This window comes from Desmodus rotundus, chromosome 4, assembly GCF_022682495.2.
Source record: "Desmodus rotundus isolate HL8 chromosome 4, HLdesRot8A.1, whole genome shotgun sequence".
In the NCBI taxonomy this organism is placed as follows: domain Eukaryota; kingdom Metazoa; phylum Chordata; class Mammalia; order Chiroptera; family Phyllostomidae; genus Desmodus; species Desmodus rotundus.
The window spans coordinates 127,916,022-127,935,005 of record NC_071390.1 but is presented as its reverse complement, the minus strand read 5'-3'; the positions used below and the strand labels follow the sequence as shown (position 1 = coordinate 127,935,005).

At 40.4% G+C, this 18,984-nt stretch overlaps 1 protein-coding gene across 1 annotated transcript in view; it reads left to right on the top strand.

Moving 5' to 3' along the window:
* The first annotated feature begins 7,784 nt into the window (after positions 1 to 7,784).
* The window catches only part of ADAMTS3 (ADAM metallopeptidase with thrombospondin type 1 motif 3), a 229,285-nt gene continuing 218,085 nt past the window's right edge, over positions 7,785 to 18,984 (top strand). Inside the window, exons 1-2 of the mRNA XM_024577370.3 lie at positions 7,785 to 8,298; positions 9,596 to 9,623. Of these exons, the coding sequence (XP_024433138.2) occupies positions 8,230 to 8,298; positions 9,596 to 9,623 (97 nt within the window). The 5' untranslated portion in view covers positions 7,785 to 8,229. The remainder of the gene's footprint in view (positions 8,299 to 9,595; positions 9,624 to 18,984) is intronic.

The window sequence follows — 18,984 nt, the reverse complement described above, 5'->3', positions numbered from 1 at the left end:
GTCCCATGTTCTCACTCGAATATTTCTCCGTGTACTTCTAGGTGTCAGGAATCCCAGGACCTGGAATAAAGCTCATCACCAGGTACAGAAAAAAAGGACATAATTTCCCCTGGACATGCTCAGAGTGTAGTAAAGTACGCTGCGACTTCCCTGGGATGGGAATTGTGCTAGGGACTGTAACTGAAAGCGAATATGGCAGAGCTCAATGCTCTCAAGGAATTTACAGTTAGAGGAGGAGGTAGATACAGCTAGTTGATTATGATGCAAGAAAGTTCTGTACTTACACTATGAACAAAGTTGAGGAGAAAATTCCCCAGATTTGTTTGACCATGGTGAAAAAATTAAAAATTATAATTCATCTAATAAATATTGACAGGAGGTCATTTGGTGTACTTCATTAAAATTAAGAACTTCTCAATACAAAGAAATGGAAAGATATTCTGTGTTTATGGATTGGAAGAATCAACATAGTTAAAATGAGCACATGACTCAGAGCACTATGTTAGATTCAATGCAATCCCCGTCAAAATCCCAGTGACATTTTATTCTTGTTCATTAAAATTTTGGGGTTGACATTGCTTAATAAAATTATGTTTCAGGTGTACAGTTCTGTAATACACCACCTGCATTATGTATTCACCAGCCCAAGTCAGGTCTCCTTCCCTCACCATTCACCCTGCCTGTACACTCTTGCACCTCCCCCCACACCCATTGTTCCCTCTGGTAATCACCATACTGTTGTCTGTGTCTATGAGGCTTCTTTTCTTAATCCCTTCACCATTTTCCATCATTTTATTTTTTATTGTTTATTACAGTTATCCCATTTTTTCCCCTTCAGTCCTCCTCCACCAGCCCACCCCTGTAGCCCATAGTCAGTCCCCTCTCTTTTGTCCATATCCATGAGTCATTTATACACATTCTTTGAGTAGTCCCTTTCTTTCCTCCCACCATTTCCCACCCTCCAACTCCTGTCTTACAGTTATCAGTCTGTTCCTTGTTTCCATGCCTTGGGTTCTATTTTTCTCCTTAGTTTACTTTGTTCATTAGATTCCAGTTATAAGTGAGGTCATATGGTATTTGTCTTTTGCTGACTGGCTTATTTCACTTAGTATAATAGTCTCCAGTCCCATCCATGCTGTTGCAAAAGGTAGGACTTCCTTTTCTCTCTCTTTTTATTTTTTAACATCCTTAATCTTTTAAAAAAATTTTTATTCTTTTTAATTTATTTTTTTATTGTTGTTCAATTATAGTTGTCTGCATTTTCTCCCCACCCCTCCAGCCCACCCCAGTCAAACTCACCTCCCTCCTCCACCTCCACCCTCCCCCTTCATTTTGTCCATGTGTCCTTTATAGAGTTATGAAAGCTGCCACCTGTGTCTAGTTCCTGATATTAAGGGAAATGCCTTAGTTTTTGCCCATTGAGAATGATGTTGGCTGTGTGTTTGTCATATATGGCCTTTACTAATTTGAAGTATGTTCCTTCTATTCCCCCTTTGCTAAGTGTTTTTATCATAAATGGGTGCTAGATTAATCCCTTCACCTTTTACACCCAACCCTGCAACCAGTTGTCAGTCGGCTCTCTATCTATGGGCCTGTTTCTATTTTGTTAGTTCATTTTGTTTATAAGATTCCACATGTGAGTGAAATCCTATGACTGGCTTATTCACTTGGCATAATGCTCTCAGGTCCATCCATGCTATCACAAAGCACAAGAATTCCTTTTTCTTCTTTTTTATGGACAAGTAGTATTCCATTGTGTAAATCCACCATAGCTGTTTTATCCACTCATCTACTGATGGGCACTTAGGCTGCTTCCAACTCTTGGCTATTGTAAATAACGCTGCTTTGAATACAGGGGTGCATATATCCTTTTGAATTAGTGTTTTGGGTTTCTTTGGATATATTCCCAAGGGTGGAATTGCTGGGTCATAGGCAGTTCCATTTTTAATTTTTTGAGGTAACTCCATGTTGCTTTCCACAGTGGCAGCACCGATTTGCATTCCCTCCACATTCTTGTTAACACTTGCTGTTTGCTGATTTATTAATGATAGCCGTTCTGACAGGCATGAGATGGTATCTCATTATGGTTTTAATTTGCATCTCCCTAATGATTAGCGATGCTGAGCATTTTTTTCATATGTCAGTTGGTCATCTGTATGTCCTTCTTGGGGAAGTGTTTGTTCAGGTCCTTTGACCATTTTTTAATTGGATTGTTTGTTTGTTTGTTTGTTGTGGTATTGTTTTACAAGTTCTTTATAAATTCTGGATTTTAACCCCTATTGGTGTATAATTGGTGAATATGTTCTCTCACTCAGTGGGCTGGGGTGGGTAGTAAAGTGTGAAGGGGATGGTGGAAAGAGATTTGACGTTGAGTTGTAAACACAATGCAATATACAGATGATGTATTATAGAATTGTATGCTTAAAACCTATATAATTTTATTTACCAAGTTCACCTTAATAAATTTAATTAAAAAATCAAAAATCCTCTGGTAAACACAAGGTCAAAAGATTGAGAAGATAAGCCATGGACTGGGAGAAAATATTTGCAAAAAGTATTTGCAAACTCAATAATAAGAAAATAAACAACCCAATTAAAAAAAGCCTTTAACACACACCTCACTTGTAAGAAGTTACACACATGGCAAATAAACATACGGAAAGATGCTCCACTTCATATGTCATCTGGGAGATGCAAGTTAAAATGACAATGAGATACCAGTAAAACCTGGGACAATTGTACACTAAATGCTGGTTAGGATGTGGAGCAACACGAGCTCTCTTTCTTTGCTGGTAAAAGTGCAAAAATGGTACAACTACTTTGGAAGACAGTTTGGAGCTTCTGCGAAACTGTACATGCTCTGACCACATGATCCAGCAATCGTGCTCTTTGGTATTTACCCAAGAGAGTTTAAAACTTATCTCCACACAAAACACTGAACCTGGATGTTTCTAGCAGTTTTATTCATAATTGCCAAAGTTTGGAAGTAACGAGCATGCCCTTTAGCAGGTAAGCAAACGGTGGTACATCCAAGCAATGGACTATTATCAGTGCTAAAAATAAATGAGCAATCAAGCCTTGGAAAGAACGGAGGTAACTTAAATGCATATTACTAAGTAAAAGAAGGCCATCTGAAAAGGCTACGTAATGTGTAATTCGAACTATATGACATTCCAGAAAAGGTAAAACTATGAAAACAGTTAAAAAAGATCAGTGGTGGCCTGGGGCCGGGGGTGGGAGGAATGATAGGTGGAGCACAGAGGATTTTTAGGGCTGTGAAAACATTCTGTATGATTCCATAATGATTGATACATGTCATTATACATTTGTCCAAACTCACAGAATGCAAAAAAACAAGTGAACCGTAATGCAAATTATGGATTTTGATGATGATGTGTCACTGTAGGTTAAATTCTAATAAATGTACCACACTTTTCTTACTTTTGGGGTAATGCTTATAATAGGGGAGGCAATGCATACCTGGGGGCATATGGTAAATCTGTGTGTGTCCCCCTCAATTCCTCAATTCTGATGTGAATCTTAAACTGCTGTAAAAAAAATTAAGCCTTAAAAAACTGTGGGAAAGGTAAACTGCAGAAACAACAACAAACTGACAAATGAATTCTTTGCTGCAAGAAAGGACAAAAATTTTAATTATATGCTTAATACACAATAAGCATTGGGCATTATTAAAATGTCAAATTATGACAAACTACAAAACATCGAACAGTCCACCCTTAAACAGAGCATGTGCACACACACACACACACACACACACACACACAGCTCTCTGCTTAGTTAATTGTTGCCAGTACAAGGATGCACAGGTTAAAATGTCCATACATCAATGCAGCGGTCCCCAAACGTTTTGGTTCCAGGGACCAGTGTCGTGGAAGAGGTGAGGATGGTTTCAAGATGACTCAAGTGGATTACATTCAAGCTCACCTCCTGCTGTGCAGCCCAGTTCCTAACAGACCTGGACCAGTACTGGTCCAAGGCCTGGAGGTTGGGGACCCCTGTATCAACTGATTTCCCGAAACTTTAGTTGAAACTGGATGATTTCAGAATTAGCGAGACTACATGCATATGATTACTTTTGAAATTATTTTTCTACTGTAGACAAAAAAGGGGTCCCATACTAAACCTGACAAGCTCAGGGAAGGCCTGCATGGTGGGCCTTAAAACCTCAGAGACAGAAAGGAGAGAAACTACAAAGGATAGTTTGAATGTAAAAATTCCTAACAGTGAGTCATGGTGGTAGTCACGTCCTGGGCCGCTGCTTCCTTGAGAAAGGTTAACCTTTACTTTAAGTGAGCCTACTGTTTTTTTGCATCTTAGATAACATACCTTTGAAATATCAGAGTAATCTCCTCTTCCAAACCCCTCAGGGCAAAATCCCCACAACCAAAGCACAAGACCACAGAACCCCTCATTGTCAATCTGATTCCCTAGTACCATCTCTATCCTCTGTAATGTTAGTTAACTCCCCTGTCCCCACCAATGTAAAAGAAGTGTGTGTTTCTCTATTGTGCCTTTTTATCCAATCCCAGAGATTTCCCCATTTTGCTTTCTCCCATGCCCTTAATCTACCACCAGTGGATTTCACATAACCCTTCTTTCGTCTCCTCCTTTTATTCTAATGTACAAAATAAGCTGCAAAAAATTGTCTTTCTCTAGAGCATTTTCTCCATCCATTGAGGTTTTGCTTTCTGGCAACTGTCACCAGTTTGGTTCATGTAAACTCATAAAAATTCTCTACAGGTTGGACATTTCTTTTGTTGACACTATTTAAAACATAGTTTGGAAGAAAACATACTACAAACATTAGTTTAGCATTTTTGTGGAGCACCTATTAGCGTTTTCTGTAATGTTCTTTGCCTTGTGGAAAGGAAAAAGGGTGTTACAGACTGAAAAATCAAGACGAGCAAGTGTGTGGACCTGAGTGTGGGAAACAGCACAGCAACTGAGGCAAGTTAATGTGCCGGGATGGCAGGCAGGACAGGAGTCTGAAGTAAGGCCGGCAGGTAGGGGGCAGTTTGTGGAAGGAACTGAACGACTTCTTTGCTTTTGATTACTAACATTATCTCTGGTAAATTAAACATTTATTTGAGCTGTTTATATTTTCCTACCTCTCTTAGAACTTTCCCTATTTCATTATCAGTGAGCCATCTGTACCTATGCCATACAGTTTTATCTAAAAAAAATTCATTTCAGCCTTTACTATGTTATTTACATGCAAGATTATGTTAATCATTTTATGAAATGATGAACATTTACGAAAGCAGTATTATTACATTGATTCTAGAATTAAGAACACTGAGGCTGAATCTGCATGTGAAGCTTACCTATCTAACTCAAAGTTCATTTTAACTTAATAGTCTTTATAATAGTATTTCCCCAGGAATGTTCCTCACAGGACAAAGCGTGAGACAAAAGCAATCTGTGGTCACATCTGTGTGAGGACCAAAGGGCACTACCTCTCCCTCTGGAAGAATCACAGTGTGCTTAGGATATTAAAGTTTTTATGAAGTTCCGAAAAAAGGAAATTCATTTCATTTTGTTTAAGTACTTCACAAACTTTAGTTGACTGTCAGTGATTTTTTTTTTAAACACTGAGCATTTCAGGGTATACTTTGAGAAACTTTGTCTTAGACTATATCGGGAGATCCTTATTAATCAGAACTCAACTCACCTAGAATCCAAGAAATATAAACCCTATCATACACTCTCAAGTCAATGTTTGTCAGAGTGAAGGTAGTGACTCATTAGGTTATAAAATTAATGAAGTGGATCCTGACCAATATTTGGGAAAATAAACCCAAAACAGGAAACAAATAGGATAGAAAACATCAGGGCTGTTGCATGTGTAAGTATTGAATCATGAACATTTTCCTGGGTCACAATGTAAACTACATTTCTTTCTATGGTCATGGCCAAAAATGTCTAAAGTCACTGGCTTCGTGAAAGCACATTATTATGTCAGAAAATACAGTGATAACGAATGTCTGAACTTTGTAAAATTAACACAAAAAGGACTACTGTAGTGCCATAGCTAAATGTAGTATTTGTTATTACTTAGAATTGGAGAATTTGAGAGCTGAAGTATGTCATAGGGAAAAACCAAAATAGAGTTTTAGTGACTTGTCAAGGTCAGAGAGCTGTTAGCTGGGCCTAGAATCCAGGTGTTCTGATTTGTATTCTAACATTCTTTTACTTGTCAGTGTAAATTGATATAATGTTTATTTACAGAGCATGGATATTATTTATTTAATGAATAAGCAAACTAAGCACAAAATGAGCCAATCACTCTTGGATAGTAAGTCAATGACAGGTTGCAAAAGTGCTGAAGGCTTTAATTAAAGGGAAAAAGTAACTTAAAGATACCTCACTGCTGGGATCTAATTATAATTACGACTAATAACTAATTAACATAATACTCCTTGTTACTAGGTGGGGCCATTGAGTTATCTGGTTTCCCATTTGTACGTGTAAGTGTCCTATATATATGATTTTGACAAAAACAGCAAACACATCAGTGAACACAAAATCTTGCTTTGGGAAGTCAAGATGCAACCCTTAAATAATAAATCAAAGTATAGCAAACCCTCCAAACTCACACTTAAAAAAAAATAAAAGGAACTATGACTTAATAGAAGTATCCCTTAGCAAAACAAACTTTAGCTTGTATATATTTTATTTTGGGTAGGCTCCTTGCAAGACTCTCTGCAGTTGAAGTCACAAAGCTAATAGTTTAATTTGTGCCTAATCATTCCTCTTTTATGGTCTGTTTTTGGGAGGGCGTGTTTGTTAGAAACTGGTCAGTGGAGGTCTGAGATATGTAAAGCCCTTTTCCATCCCTCTGTTCCCTGGAAAGCACCCTCAGGAGTTCACCCCAAGAGAATGGACCTGGGTTTGCATTCCAGCAACCTCATCTCCGGTCGGTCTCTTGAGCTCAGGTTGGTGTGATCCACTCCCTGGAAGTGCTGGGCCACAGTGGGCAAAATCATCTGATAAGTTAATCTTGGGGAGAGGAAGAGACGCTGAGGCCTGTGTACTCTAGTGATAAACAGAAGCAGCCAGTGAGTCAAGGAAGAGGCATAGTATCTTTTGAAATTAATATAAACGAATGAAGCATAAACAAGAACTTAAAGGGGGCAGGGACCACCCCCACCAAATGGGGGAGGTGACTGGTGTCTGGAGGGGAGATAACCAAGCCCTGAAGACCTGGCAGTGCCAGAGGTGCTCTGCGGTGGCAGAGCACGCTGGACGAGGTGAATGTTATACAGCCCAGGACCCTTCCTCTTCCTATAATTAACTCAACGCCTGTCCCAGCAGTGGGACCGGTCTCTGCCCCGGACCTCCGCCTCCCTTCGCCCATCCCGCGGGGACGGAGAGGATCCGGGGGTGGTGGGTCGAGCACCGACCACCCAAGCCCCCGCGCGGTTTCAAACCCCGACCTTGCCCGCGGCCGCCCGCCCGCCCGAGCGGTCCCTCCTCCCCTCCCGGTCCTCCTGCGAGGGCCGCCGCGGGCGCAGGCGGGGGGCGCGGGCCCCGGCCCGGGGTGACGTGGGCGCCTCCGCGGGAGGAGCCGCCCGGGGGGGCTCTGGCCTCCTTATTAGCACCCTGCGGGTCGCCCTCCGCCAGCAGACGGCCGCCTCGCCAGCCACCGGAGCCGGCGTGCGGCCCACCCCTCCCACCTCCTCCGCCTGCCTCCTCCTCCTCCGCTCGGCTCCTCCCGCCCCCACCTCCGTGCGGTGCGCGCGGCGGAGTCGCCCTCTCCCTGCCTCTTTCTCCCGCTCCCGCTCGCACGTCTGCCTCGCTAATACTTCCCCCTGCTGTACTCCCGGGGACCCAAGCATTCTCCGCGCTAACCTTAGGGACCCATGGTGCTCGAAAAGCCTAGGAAAAGCCGCTCTGGGCAGAGATAGTGGAAGCCCCACTCCCTTCCCCCTCTCCCGGCGCAGCCCGTGCCGGGCTCGCTGCACCTTCTCGCTCCTGCTCACTCCGTTTGGGAGGACGGGGTGAGAAGGTGAAGTGGGAAGAACTGCAGAGCAGAGGGGGCCAGTCTCAGAGCTCAAATTTCATTTTCATTGAAGCAAAGCACAGAAGATCCGTTTTTTTTAATTCTGCATTTTTTCTTTTTAATTTTTTTTAAAAGAAACTTATTTTGGGGGGGTGTGCTCTGGGCACTTGCTTTGCCCAGTAGTTGAAAAGTGAACTCGACTCGTGATGGTTCTCCTGTCACTTTGGTTGATAGCAGCCGCTCTGGTACAGGTTAGGACTTCAGCTGATGGACAAGTAAGTGGAAAATAATAATAAAAAACTCAAACCCAACCTTTTCCCGAAAAAGTTCCTCCCCTCTTTCCCCTCCTCTCTTTCCTCCTCCCCCTCCCACCCTTCCCCGTTATCTTGTGCGTTCAGGAACGAAGTTTTGAGTGCTGGGCGCAGCGCGCGGGGCTTTTTGGGGTGGGGGGTTGAATTGCACGAGCGGTTTTGACTTGCTCTCCGGGAGCCCCGGCTTGTCACACCTAGGGCCCCGCCACTTTGCGGCATTCGTGATAATTCCTGGTGGCAAACTGCAGCCCATTCGCATCCTCGCCGGCCCATCCGGGCTTCCCCTTTCCGGAGGGCAGGCTGGGGCGCTTGAATGAAGTTCTGGACCTGGGACCGGGATCCCAGGGCTCCGTTGGCTGCAGCCGGAGTCGGCTTCGCGGGGCTTTTCTCTACTCACTGACTCACAGCTTTTTCGGGCAGCCGGAGGCGGGGGTTTCAGGAAGTCCTTGGGTCGGACCGGGAGCGATCCAGTAGACACGTGTCTTGGGAGGGCTGCGGCGGGGCTGGGGTTTGACAGTTGGGGAGGGGGCTGGGGACGTTTCCTGCCCTGCATTTTCCTGGGCACTGGCTGGAGGCGCCGGCCGCTTTTCTCCCCTCCCCCTCTGCACAGCTCCTCCTCTTTAAAGCAGAGTGCAGCTCTGTTTCTTTTTGGCCCAGCCCCCACCCCTCGGAGACTCAAGGTGAAGCCTGATGCTCTCAGAAGAGTCCTTCAGAAGGCTGAGCTGCACGAGCCCAGCCATTTGTAGTAATTCACATCAGCACAGGGCTGGTGGGGCTTTGGGTATAGAATGCGTCTGTAAGTTTTTGTAGCTTCTCCGGTGTGCCTGGTCTGAACATAGGGTAAAAAGTATAGAATTGTCTATTCTTGACTTCAAATTGATAAGTCAGCCCCCCCCCCTTTAAGGCTTCTTTTCGCACGTGTAATATAGAGACTGTTTTCTGATCCTGACCCAGTATCTGGAGTTTTCAGAAAAAATATTGAGTGCCAGTATTTAATTTTGCTAACTTCATAAATGTTTAGTTGAAATAAAAATGGGCAAACAATTCCCTTCTCTGAATTGTTACTGATTTGGCTCTTGCTCACCGTGCAAGAACCTTCTACAAACCCAGGTGCAGCCTTTAAAAGGCACCAGTCCCAGTCTCCTGAATCTCCTGATTAGCTAGCTCCTGAAAAGCGTTAATGGTAGAAATAAAGCACACAGAGTGATAAGATGAAACCCAGTAACTGTTTCTTTTTCTTTCTTTCCCCCCACCTTTCCAGGCTGGTAATGAAGAAATGGTGCAAATAGGTAAGACCTGTTCTCAGATGTCACTCTTATCTTAGCAGCAAGTAGGAAATGAAGTAAGCTAAGCAAAATATTGTTTCTGAAATTTCTCCTGTGGTTAGAAAATTAATTCGTAGCCCTGGCTGGTGTGTCTCAGTGGATTGAGTGCCGGCCTGTGAACCAAAGGGTCACTGGCTCGATTCCCAGTCAGGTACATGCCTGGGTTGCAGGCCAGATCCCCAGTAGGGGGTGCTTGAGAGGCATCCATACATTGATGTTAAAAAAAAAAAAATTGATTTGTAGTCTAGGAACATTTCTGTTGTCTTCCTCTTTCTGAAGGAGAATCCCATGTTCCTCAGGCTGAGTTAGAGTAAAAAGTCTCCTGCAGTTGGACTTTTTAGGAATCATTTTATTACTATTTGAAAAGCCACTGGTAGGTTCTAGGACAGCAATGTGGGGCTGAAAGAAGACATGGAGAGAAATAAAATCAGATCAACCTGTGTAGCCTTAGGAGAAGCACAACTGATTAGAGCACAAGACAAAGTGTAAGAATGCTACACAGGAGGGAAAGATGAAGTACAGAGGATGGAAATTTTTCTCTTAAAAATTTTCCAGCTTTGAATAAAACCTCTGATGAATTCCCTTATTCCATCTACTTTAAAATGATTCCCTATTGATGTGCAAGATACCGTCAGGCCTTCTGCACATAAAATCGAAAACCTCCGTATTACCTGACAGTGGGGTTATGATTCCCATTTTATGGGTGAGGAGACTGAGACTCAGAGAGTGTAAGTGACTTGTAACAGGTCGCTCCGAAGTCCATGGTCTTTTTTGGACCTGTTCATAAAATATATTTGTTCTGCATTCAGAGACTGAAAGTCATCTGGCAAGGAGCCATACTCCACTCAAAGCCTTTTTACACACATTTAACTTGGGTTACTGTAAGAGATAATTTTTCTTTTTGGCAGAGTATTAGTCTGTAAACTCTGTGTTTGTCAAGTGATATCGTAAAGTCATCCTTCAGACGAAGAGTTTTTATTACTGTAAACATAATTACAAGTCATTGCTCATGTGCTATGTGCCAGGCAGTGTTGATTGCTTTTTGTGCATTATGTCATCTAATTCTTGCAACCAAACTATAAATTATGGACACTATTGTGCCATTTTAGACTTAAAGAAAATGAAGTTTGACAGGCTACATAGTTATCTACTGTAGTACATAGTAGAGAGCTGGGGGTGGGTGGTGGCGGTTTAGGAATTCTGTACTTGTAAACTAATGGGGGGACCCCAAGATCCAGCTCCAGATTAGCTGTATATCTGTATGTAGCTGTGTATCAGCCTTTCTACGCACTGCTTAACATTGTTGGAACACTTCCCCAAGCTTAAACCTTCATAGTAAGAGCAGCACAGAGGGGGAGAGAGTGACAGAGAACTGCATTCAAAAAACAGTGTCTACAAATTTGTCATTTGTAGTTGATAGCACTCAGCCATCAATATATATCGCTTTAAAGAAGGTTTTGTGGGGTTTTTTGTTTTTTCTTTTAACTAATTCGCAAACTAGTAATAAGGAAAAGAACGCTGTTTTACTTTTAGTACTATGTAAACATTCTGTTACTGAAACATCCCAACTTTTCAATATGTAAATTAAAAAACTCTTTTAAGATAACCCTTTCTACTGAAGGAAAAAAAAAAACTATTGCTTTGATTAAATTTTCAGATAGAATCATCGTGCTGTCATGTAAGACACCTGGGTTAGACTTTGGTCCAGTGCGTTTGTTACTACAAATTTCTTTGGTAGCCCTTTTCTTCGGGGAAGAAAGCAGTACAGGGGTGCTTAAAATTCGGTAGGAGGGAGGTGAGTAGCAGTATGAAAGCGAGGAGGACAGGGTGCTCTTCAGTTGTGTTGCTTGAGATTTGCTTGCTTCCAAGTTCCTTAGCTTGTTGAGATTTCTCTCCTTAATGAATATCATTTTAATTTACCATTTTCAGGTGGAGTGAAGAGAAAAAAATAAAGATAAAAGTAGATTTTAACTCAAGTCTTATGATACCAAAGGTGTAGGATTTGAAAGTATATTTTTAAAAAGTCTAATGTACAATAATGAGGCTTCTCTCCCCTGTCCCTGCGGGTAAAGGATTTGCTAATAGGGGAACTTGGTAAGAAGCACACCTCTAATATAATTAACTTTCTATCCAATAATTGATTTAAAAGTGATCTTATAAGACTGCCCAGAGGTTCTATTTGATCAATTATCTAGTTAGGAAAGACTAATGAGTTTTATAGAATTAATCAATTTATATTTGTTGCTAGAGAAAATTCCACGACTCTGAATAATTTCTAGGTAATGTAATGTCGCAGGAAGAGAGCAATATAAGTTAGTGACAAGGCATAAATTATTAGGAAGCTAAATGTTAGAATGACTTTCCATTGAAGTACAATATGCATGCAGGAGAGTGCACATGAGTGTATACCGTGCTGATTCTTCATGAAGGGGACACTCCCAAGTACCTGGACCAATAAGGAGGACATTGCTAGTGCTTGTGCCACTGTCCCCTCATGAAGGGTAACTACTCTCTTGACTTCCAACAGAATCAATTAATTTTGCTAGGTTTTATTGTGTGTGCTTTTTATAAATGGAGTCCTACAATACGTGCTCTTTAGTATCTGGCTTAGGAAACCAATTAAAAAATATATATATATTTGATATGCTTCTATAGACTAGAAAGGCTTTTATTTATTAGGTTGGCCAAAAAGTTCCGTCTGATGGCTCTAGTAGTGCTTAGTTGTCTTAAACTTCATTTGAAACACTTTTGTTAGAGTCTATTGTGACAGCTGTCATATCAGTGTGCATTAAAAAAAACACATCAAAACTGGTGGGTTTTGTGCAACCAGTTTAACATTGAATGTAGAAGAAAATACACAACATTTTTGGTCTATTATGCTTTATTACTTCAAGAAAGGTGAGAAGACAACTGAGATGCAGAAAAAGATTTGTGCAGTGTATGGAGAAGGTGCTACAACTGATTAAATCTGCTAAAAGGAGTTTGCGAAGTTTCTTGGTACTATTAACACTGTGGCTAAATAATTCTTTGCTGTGGGGCTGTCTTATGCATTGGAAGATGTTTAGCAGCACCCCTGGCCTCTACCTACTAGAAGCGAATAGCAGGAAATAGCGGACATACTCAAAATATCAAAATCAATAAAGTTATTGGTGAAAATGAAAAATATGTCTTTTATTTTATGGAAAAAGCTAAACGGACTTTTTGGCCAACCCAAAAGGTAGAAAGAAGGCAGTTTGTCATGGGGGCAGGAAAGAATATGTATAAATGTATCACTTATATAGTGTGTTATAGGGATGTTGCTTCTTTCCTTCTCTTGCTACCCAGTGGGAAAATGCCCTCTTTGTATGTAGGCAAGTATGATTCACCCTAGAGAAAATGGTCAAATAGGTTTTGAACTGTGATCTAGTTCTCTCCTCTTTCGTCAACCGGGGAAGAAACACTTACCTACTTATTTAGACCTCTGTATACTTACATACACCCATACATAAGCACTTATATGCATGTATGAATGTATATGCACTATATATATGTGTGTAGGTGTATTTTTATGGCATATCAGTTAGTTCTTTCATTTCTGACTCAGAATATGGCCTTGGTAAGAGGTCTAGGATAATTGTGGGCAGCTGGCTGGCTGCCATGGTTGGGGAAGGAGGCTTGCTCTGTGACACATGTGGCTTAGAAAATAATCATAGTTCTGTAGAAATTGGAGCATCCGAAAAAGAATTCTCTGAGTCAGTTCATTTCATTAGTGACCATTCTGAGCTTGCCTGAGCATCATTAAAGGAAAAATCATTGTGATCCTTTGATGTCAAGCTATCTTTCTTTCATCACCCCTTCTCTTGGAATTGGGGTGTATTCATCTTTCCATGCCTATTTCTGCTTCCTAGCTTCAAATTCAATTGCATTTCATTCTTAACAAAATAAAGTTGCTAATCTTGTTCTCTCAAATATACAGTTTACTGAGAACTAGTTTAGTAATTTGCAGGTATTTATTTGGTTTTCAAGGATTAGTGTGAGTCACTTCACCTAGTCCTTGGCATATAGTGAGTGTTTCCTCTAGTGTAACCTCATGAGAGCAAAGACTTTGTCTTGATGACTGCTGTATCCCTAGTAAAGCAGGGCTTGGTACTTTGTGGCTACTCAAATATATTTTTTAAAGATTTTATTTATTTATTTTTAGAGAGGGAAAAGGAGGGAGAAGGAGAGGAAGAGAATCATCAGTGTGTTGTTGCCTCTTGAGCACCCCCTACTGGGGGCCTGGCCTGCAACCTAGGCATGTGTCCTCACTGGGAATTGAACCTGTGACCTTTTGGTTTGCAGGCTGGCACTCAGTCCACTGAGCCACATCAGCCAGGGCGTCAAATATTTTTTATTCAATGAATAAATCTAGCAAGCAGAGTTTAGTCACACTGGGATTTATGTGTGTTCTGAATTTCTTTTATTTAAAAGAAATTGTTCTTTTTGCTCTTCAAAAACTGTTCAAATTGCTCTTGTTCTGTGTCACTCTCCAGGTTTAACTGGTCCACAAGAAACAAGGATGGCAACAGTGGCTATACAATTATTCAGTGTTGTCAAGGCTTCTTGTGACTGATCTTTTCACTTCACAAAACTCAGGGACCTAGGCTTGTTGGTTTTTATGCACTTTCCCTTTTTGTACTTCATAATTATTTGGCAAATTGAATTGAATTATATGCAAGTTTTGAATGCCTACTAATTTCACACTGAAGTCTGCTTGGGGTCATCTGCTCTGTTGTTGGCATTAGGGGAAATAAAATTAGCTGAGATTTAAATCTAAACCCAGTTTGTCAGCAGCAGTGCTAAAGGGTGTGGTTCAAAGAAGGGTTAAACAAACCCTCTGTAAAATTTAGAATTTTAGCTACCCAAGCCATTATTCTTCCTTGTAATTAAAGATCATGCACTTAACTGCTTCAGCTCCCATCTCTCCATGGAGCATCATAATGGTTAACATTTCTGCTTCTTAGGTGAAGATGTTATTAAATTCGGCATGTTATCTATCACCCATAACTTACTATTGCTATTTATCTGAAGTATTTCTTCACATACTTTCAGTGTTTGCCCTTGTCATTTAACTAAGTAATGATATTGCTCAGAAATGTTAAGAAATCTTCAAGGTCACTTCTGCTTCCAGGATGATTATCTGTAAATATTCTTTGCTTGTGGGTAGCCAACCCAGATTTCCTTGGAAATCCATTAGGGACAGTTCCCAATTGTCTGGTAAAATCATGCATGACTTCAATATGAAGAGTTTGGTTCTATCACTTGGACTGGATATATTGACAGTGGTGACTGAGATAAAACTCTAAGGCTTCCTCAGACAGGATTGCCAGCACCAGAATTGCAGGGGCCCTCTCTCCAGCATCCCGCTACTTCAGAGATCAGCTTCTTCTCCTAAGCTGTGCAATTTCTGCTTTTATAAATTATTGAAATATTCTTTTAATTAATGAGTTTTTGCTGATTATAGAAGTTTTACATATGCCTATTATAATCATCTTCTTTAATTTTTCTGTATTTCCAAGATTTTTGACAATCATCCCAAAGACAAAACTGTTGTTACCATTTAGCATATTATTCAGAGTGTACAGATTGTGTGTTTTTTGTATACCTGTTTTTGTTTTGTTTAATATTTTAGTATAATTTTCTCTATCATTAAAAACTCCTTGCAAATGTCATTTTAATCCCATCATACTGAAAAACCCTAATTTATGTGATCATTTTCCTAGTGGTATTTGTTTCCTCAGGACAACGAATGTTGCTGGGCTCTGTTGTCTGCAGACCCTCCTCTGCTGTTCAAATGGCTGCTTAGGACAGAGACCTGGAAGTTGATGACTGAGTAAAACCAAGTTAACATGATACATTTTAATAAACGGCTTTAGAAAATGTTTGTATGACCTGAACTCCCACTAGCAATCTATGAACATATTGATTTAAAAATATTAATTCTACATTAGTGTTGTCTCTAGTCTTCTTGAAATTTGAAAATGATTTTTAAATATTTGGTTCTACAATCTCTGAAAGAGGGGCTGAATTAATTATTTTTCTGGTTATCAAGTACCTAAAAGGATGGACAATTATGCTATTAAAATGTCTTGTCATTTTATTTGTACCGTGAGAAGACCCCTCCGCATCATGGGATAGGACTTGAGACTTGTGTATTTAGAATGGACAGCAATGTGTGGGGAGAGTTTCCTCACTTTGAAATCTCTGTTCCCACATGTAACTGATTCACCCTAATTTTCCAAATACGTTTACATGACTTTGCTGACTAACTGTAAATTCCTAGGAAAGATTTTGTGGTAAAATGTCAGTCTCCTATTTATAAAAATGATTGCCACAAATTCAGCATGATGAACCTTTATGGAATTTGGAACAAATTGTGAGCGGCATGCAACAGTCTATCTCGTTCTTGAAGTGACTGATAAATCGTAAATAATACTTAGGAAACTTTGTAGGAAGTAAGTAGGATTAAATCTATGACTCTTCAAATACCGTAGTCTTAGATATCAAATCACATTTCCTATAATTTTCTTCATATGTAGTACATATATTTTTATATGCACACATGCCAACAAATAAAAGGAATGATTGAAATTATTATTCATATGATTTGAATTCTATTTCTTTATGTGTAAAAACTTCTCTCTTTTACATGTAGAGTCCATTCCTTGATCTCACCCTACGTGGTATATATCCAGTAGAGTTCCTATTAGTACTCATCGCCTTTCCTCCCTTAGATGGTCAGGGGCACAGACTGTTCACCCTGTGGTGTAAAACCCTGACTCCACCACCGCCTTGCCGATGACTTTAATCTCGGAAAGCATCACTTTCTTGTGTGTAACACAGGCATACTACTACTGCTTACTTTGTACAACCGTAAAGGACTTATACAATTCTGGAACATGGTAAGCAAACTAAAATAATAGTATTCGTGGTATGTCTTAGTATTGTGCTTTTTTAAAAACACTTTTACTCAGGGAGCTCCATTTCATTCTAATCCCTGCATTTTTGACAGGTCTGCCTGACAACATGAATTTCCAGGGACTTTAATTTTCTGTGCCGTGGACTTGTAAACTCACTCACTTCACCATGTGACAGCTCTTTGAGAGTTCTGTTTTCATGTATTATCTTTCTGTTGATAATGAGGTGTTGCTTAATTCATAGGGCTGTAGTGGTAGAGGAAGAGAGTTGAGTAAGGAGTGATGCAAAAACAGCTACTCCGTGTAATTCCCCCTTACCTATATTGTGGGTATACCAGACTCAATTCTTTCTCTCCTGTTCACCTTATTTACTAAAATTTCTTCTTTCCATTTCTTTGAGAGGAAATTCTTATATTAATCGTGACCCCTTTGAATGCAAGAAACAGGAACCAAGTGGACACTGGTTAGGAAAACAAAATTGATCAGGTGATCAAAGTCAGGTACAGCTGGATCTGAGAACTGAGAATGATGTCAGGAATCAATCTCTCAATCTTTGAATGAACTAACTAACTAACTCCCTTCCTTCCTTCCTTCCTTCCTTCCTTCCTCATTTTCCCTCTATGTTCACTTTATGTCTCTGTTAGGATTAGATGGCCATGTCTGCATCACCCCCCCACCAGTTGCTGACAAAGTAGTAGCAAATACTGTCATCAGCGGCTCTAGGCTGTCATTCTACCTTTCATCCCACTAGACAGAACCCTTATTTTTTGACGGCTCTAGGAATGTTCCTGGTTGGGCTTTTATTTGTTACCTAGCTTGAGGCATAAGCTTATTCTTGAACCATTCACCATGGTCAGGGATGCAGAGTTCCGATTGGCCTCAGTTGAGATATTCAACCCTTGACTTATAGGGACTTAGTGTGGAGTGTGGGATGGTTAACTTGAGGGACAATTGGCATGGAGTGTGGGAGGGATGCTGGGGTGGCTCACATGTGCAATAGTGCCACAGATGTGAGGACTTCCCAGCACACTGCATGGGAACTGGTGGCTGCTGTAGGCAGAACAATGGCTCCAAAGATGTGCACTTCTGAATCCCTGGAACCTGTGAATGTTACATTACACGGCAAAGAGGAATTAAGTTTGCAGTGGAATAAGGTTACTGATTAATTGACCTTAAAAATAGAGAGGTTATCCTGGATTATCCAGGGGTAGTCCTTATAAATGAAAGAGATAGATGAAAAAGATGGCAATGTAAGAAAGATGTGGTGGATGTTGCTGGTTTTGAAGGTGGGGGAAGGGAACCATGAGATAGGAAATGCAGGCAGCCTCTGGAAGTTGAAAAAGGCAAGCAAACAGATTATTACTAGAGCTTCTAGAAGAAATGCAGCCCCGCTGACACCTTGATCTTAGCCCTGTGTGAATAATTTCCGACTTTTGACCTCTAGAACTATGGCAAAACAAATTCATGTTGTTTTAAGTCACCAAGTTTGTGGTAATTTGTTACAGCAGCGATGGGAAACTAATCCAGTGGCCTAGCGGACTGTCCCAGTTTCTCATACTTTTGTTAAACCGTGAGTCAGAGTGTTTTAGATTTGGAAAATATAATTATCGCAAGTAATGTTTCAGTGAAAGTCTTTAAAAATGCTATCCGCATTTCTTATCTGTCATATTTTCCCCAGCCTTTGGCCCTGGAGGCAAATGCTGATTTTCCTGGCTTTAAATTCTGGACTCAAATTAGCCTTTAAAAGTATTATACATCAACCAATTGTAAGATGTATGAGAAGTATTAATTTTTAGAATGCCTAATATAGCTCTTGAGTCTGCAAGATGATAAATACAGCAAATAGAAGTGCTTCTTTAAAAACTGAGATTGGAACGTTAAAATTTTGGCATTTGGGCCTTACTTAAAAAAGTAATTCTCTTCTACTTGTTATCCTATTGATTATTTGACTACCTTTAGATGTAGCAAAAAACAAAAATATTTGTGGTGTTTTAAAACTAATATTTTTCTTCAGGCTTTTAAAAAGTTTCTTGAAAGATCTTTTCTTACCTGATTTCATATTCCGGAACAGTAAAGAATGAGCTGTTCTTTCCTAAACGACTCTCGTGAAATAAACATTGTGCAGTTGCAACAGTTGTTTACAAAAAACTCAGATTACAAAAATGAGGAGAATTTTTAAGTGTACAATTCTTCTTTCTTTTTTTAAATTTTATTAATATGTATTTAGTTTTTAAAATTTTGTCATTGTTGTTCAATTACAGTTGTCCCCATTTCCCCCTCCCCCATTGCTCTCCCCTGCCCTGCCCACCAGAATAATCCTCAAAACACCTTTTTGTTTTTTTCCTCGAATAGGTTGATTAAAAACTCTTTGACTATGAAAATGGGTTTGC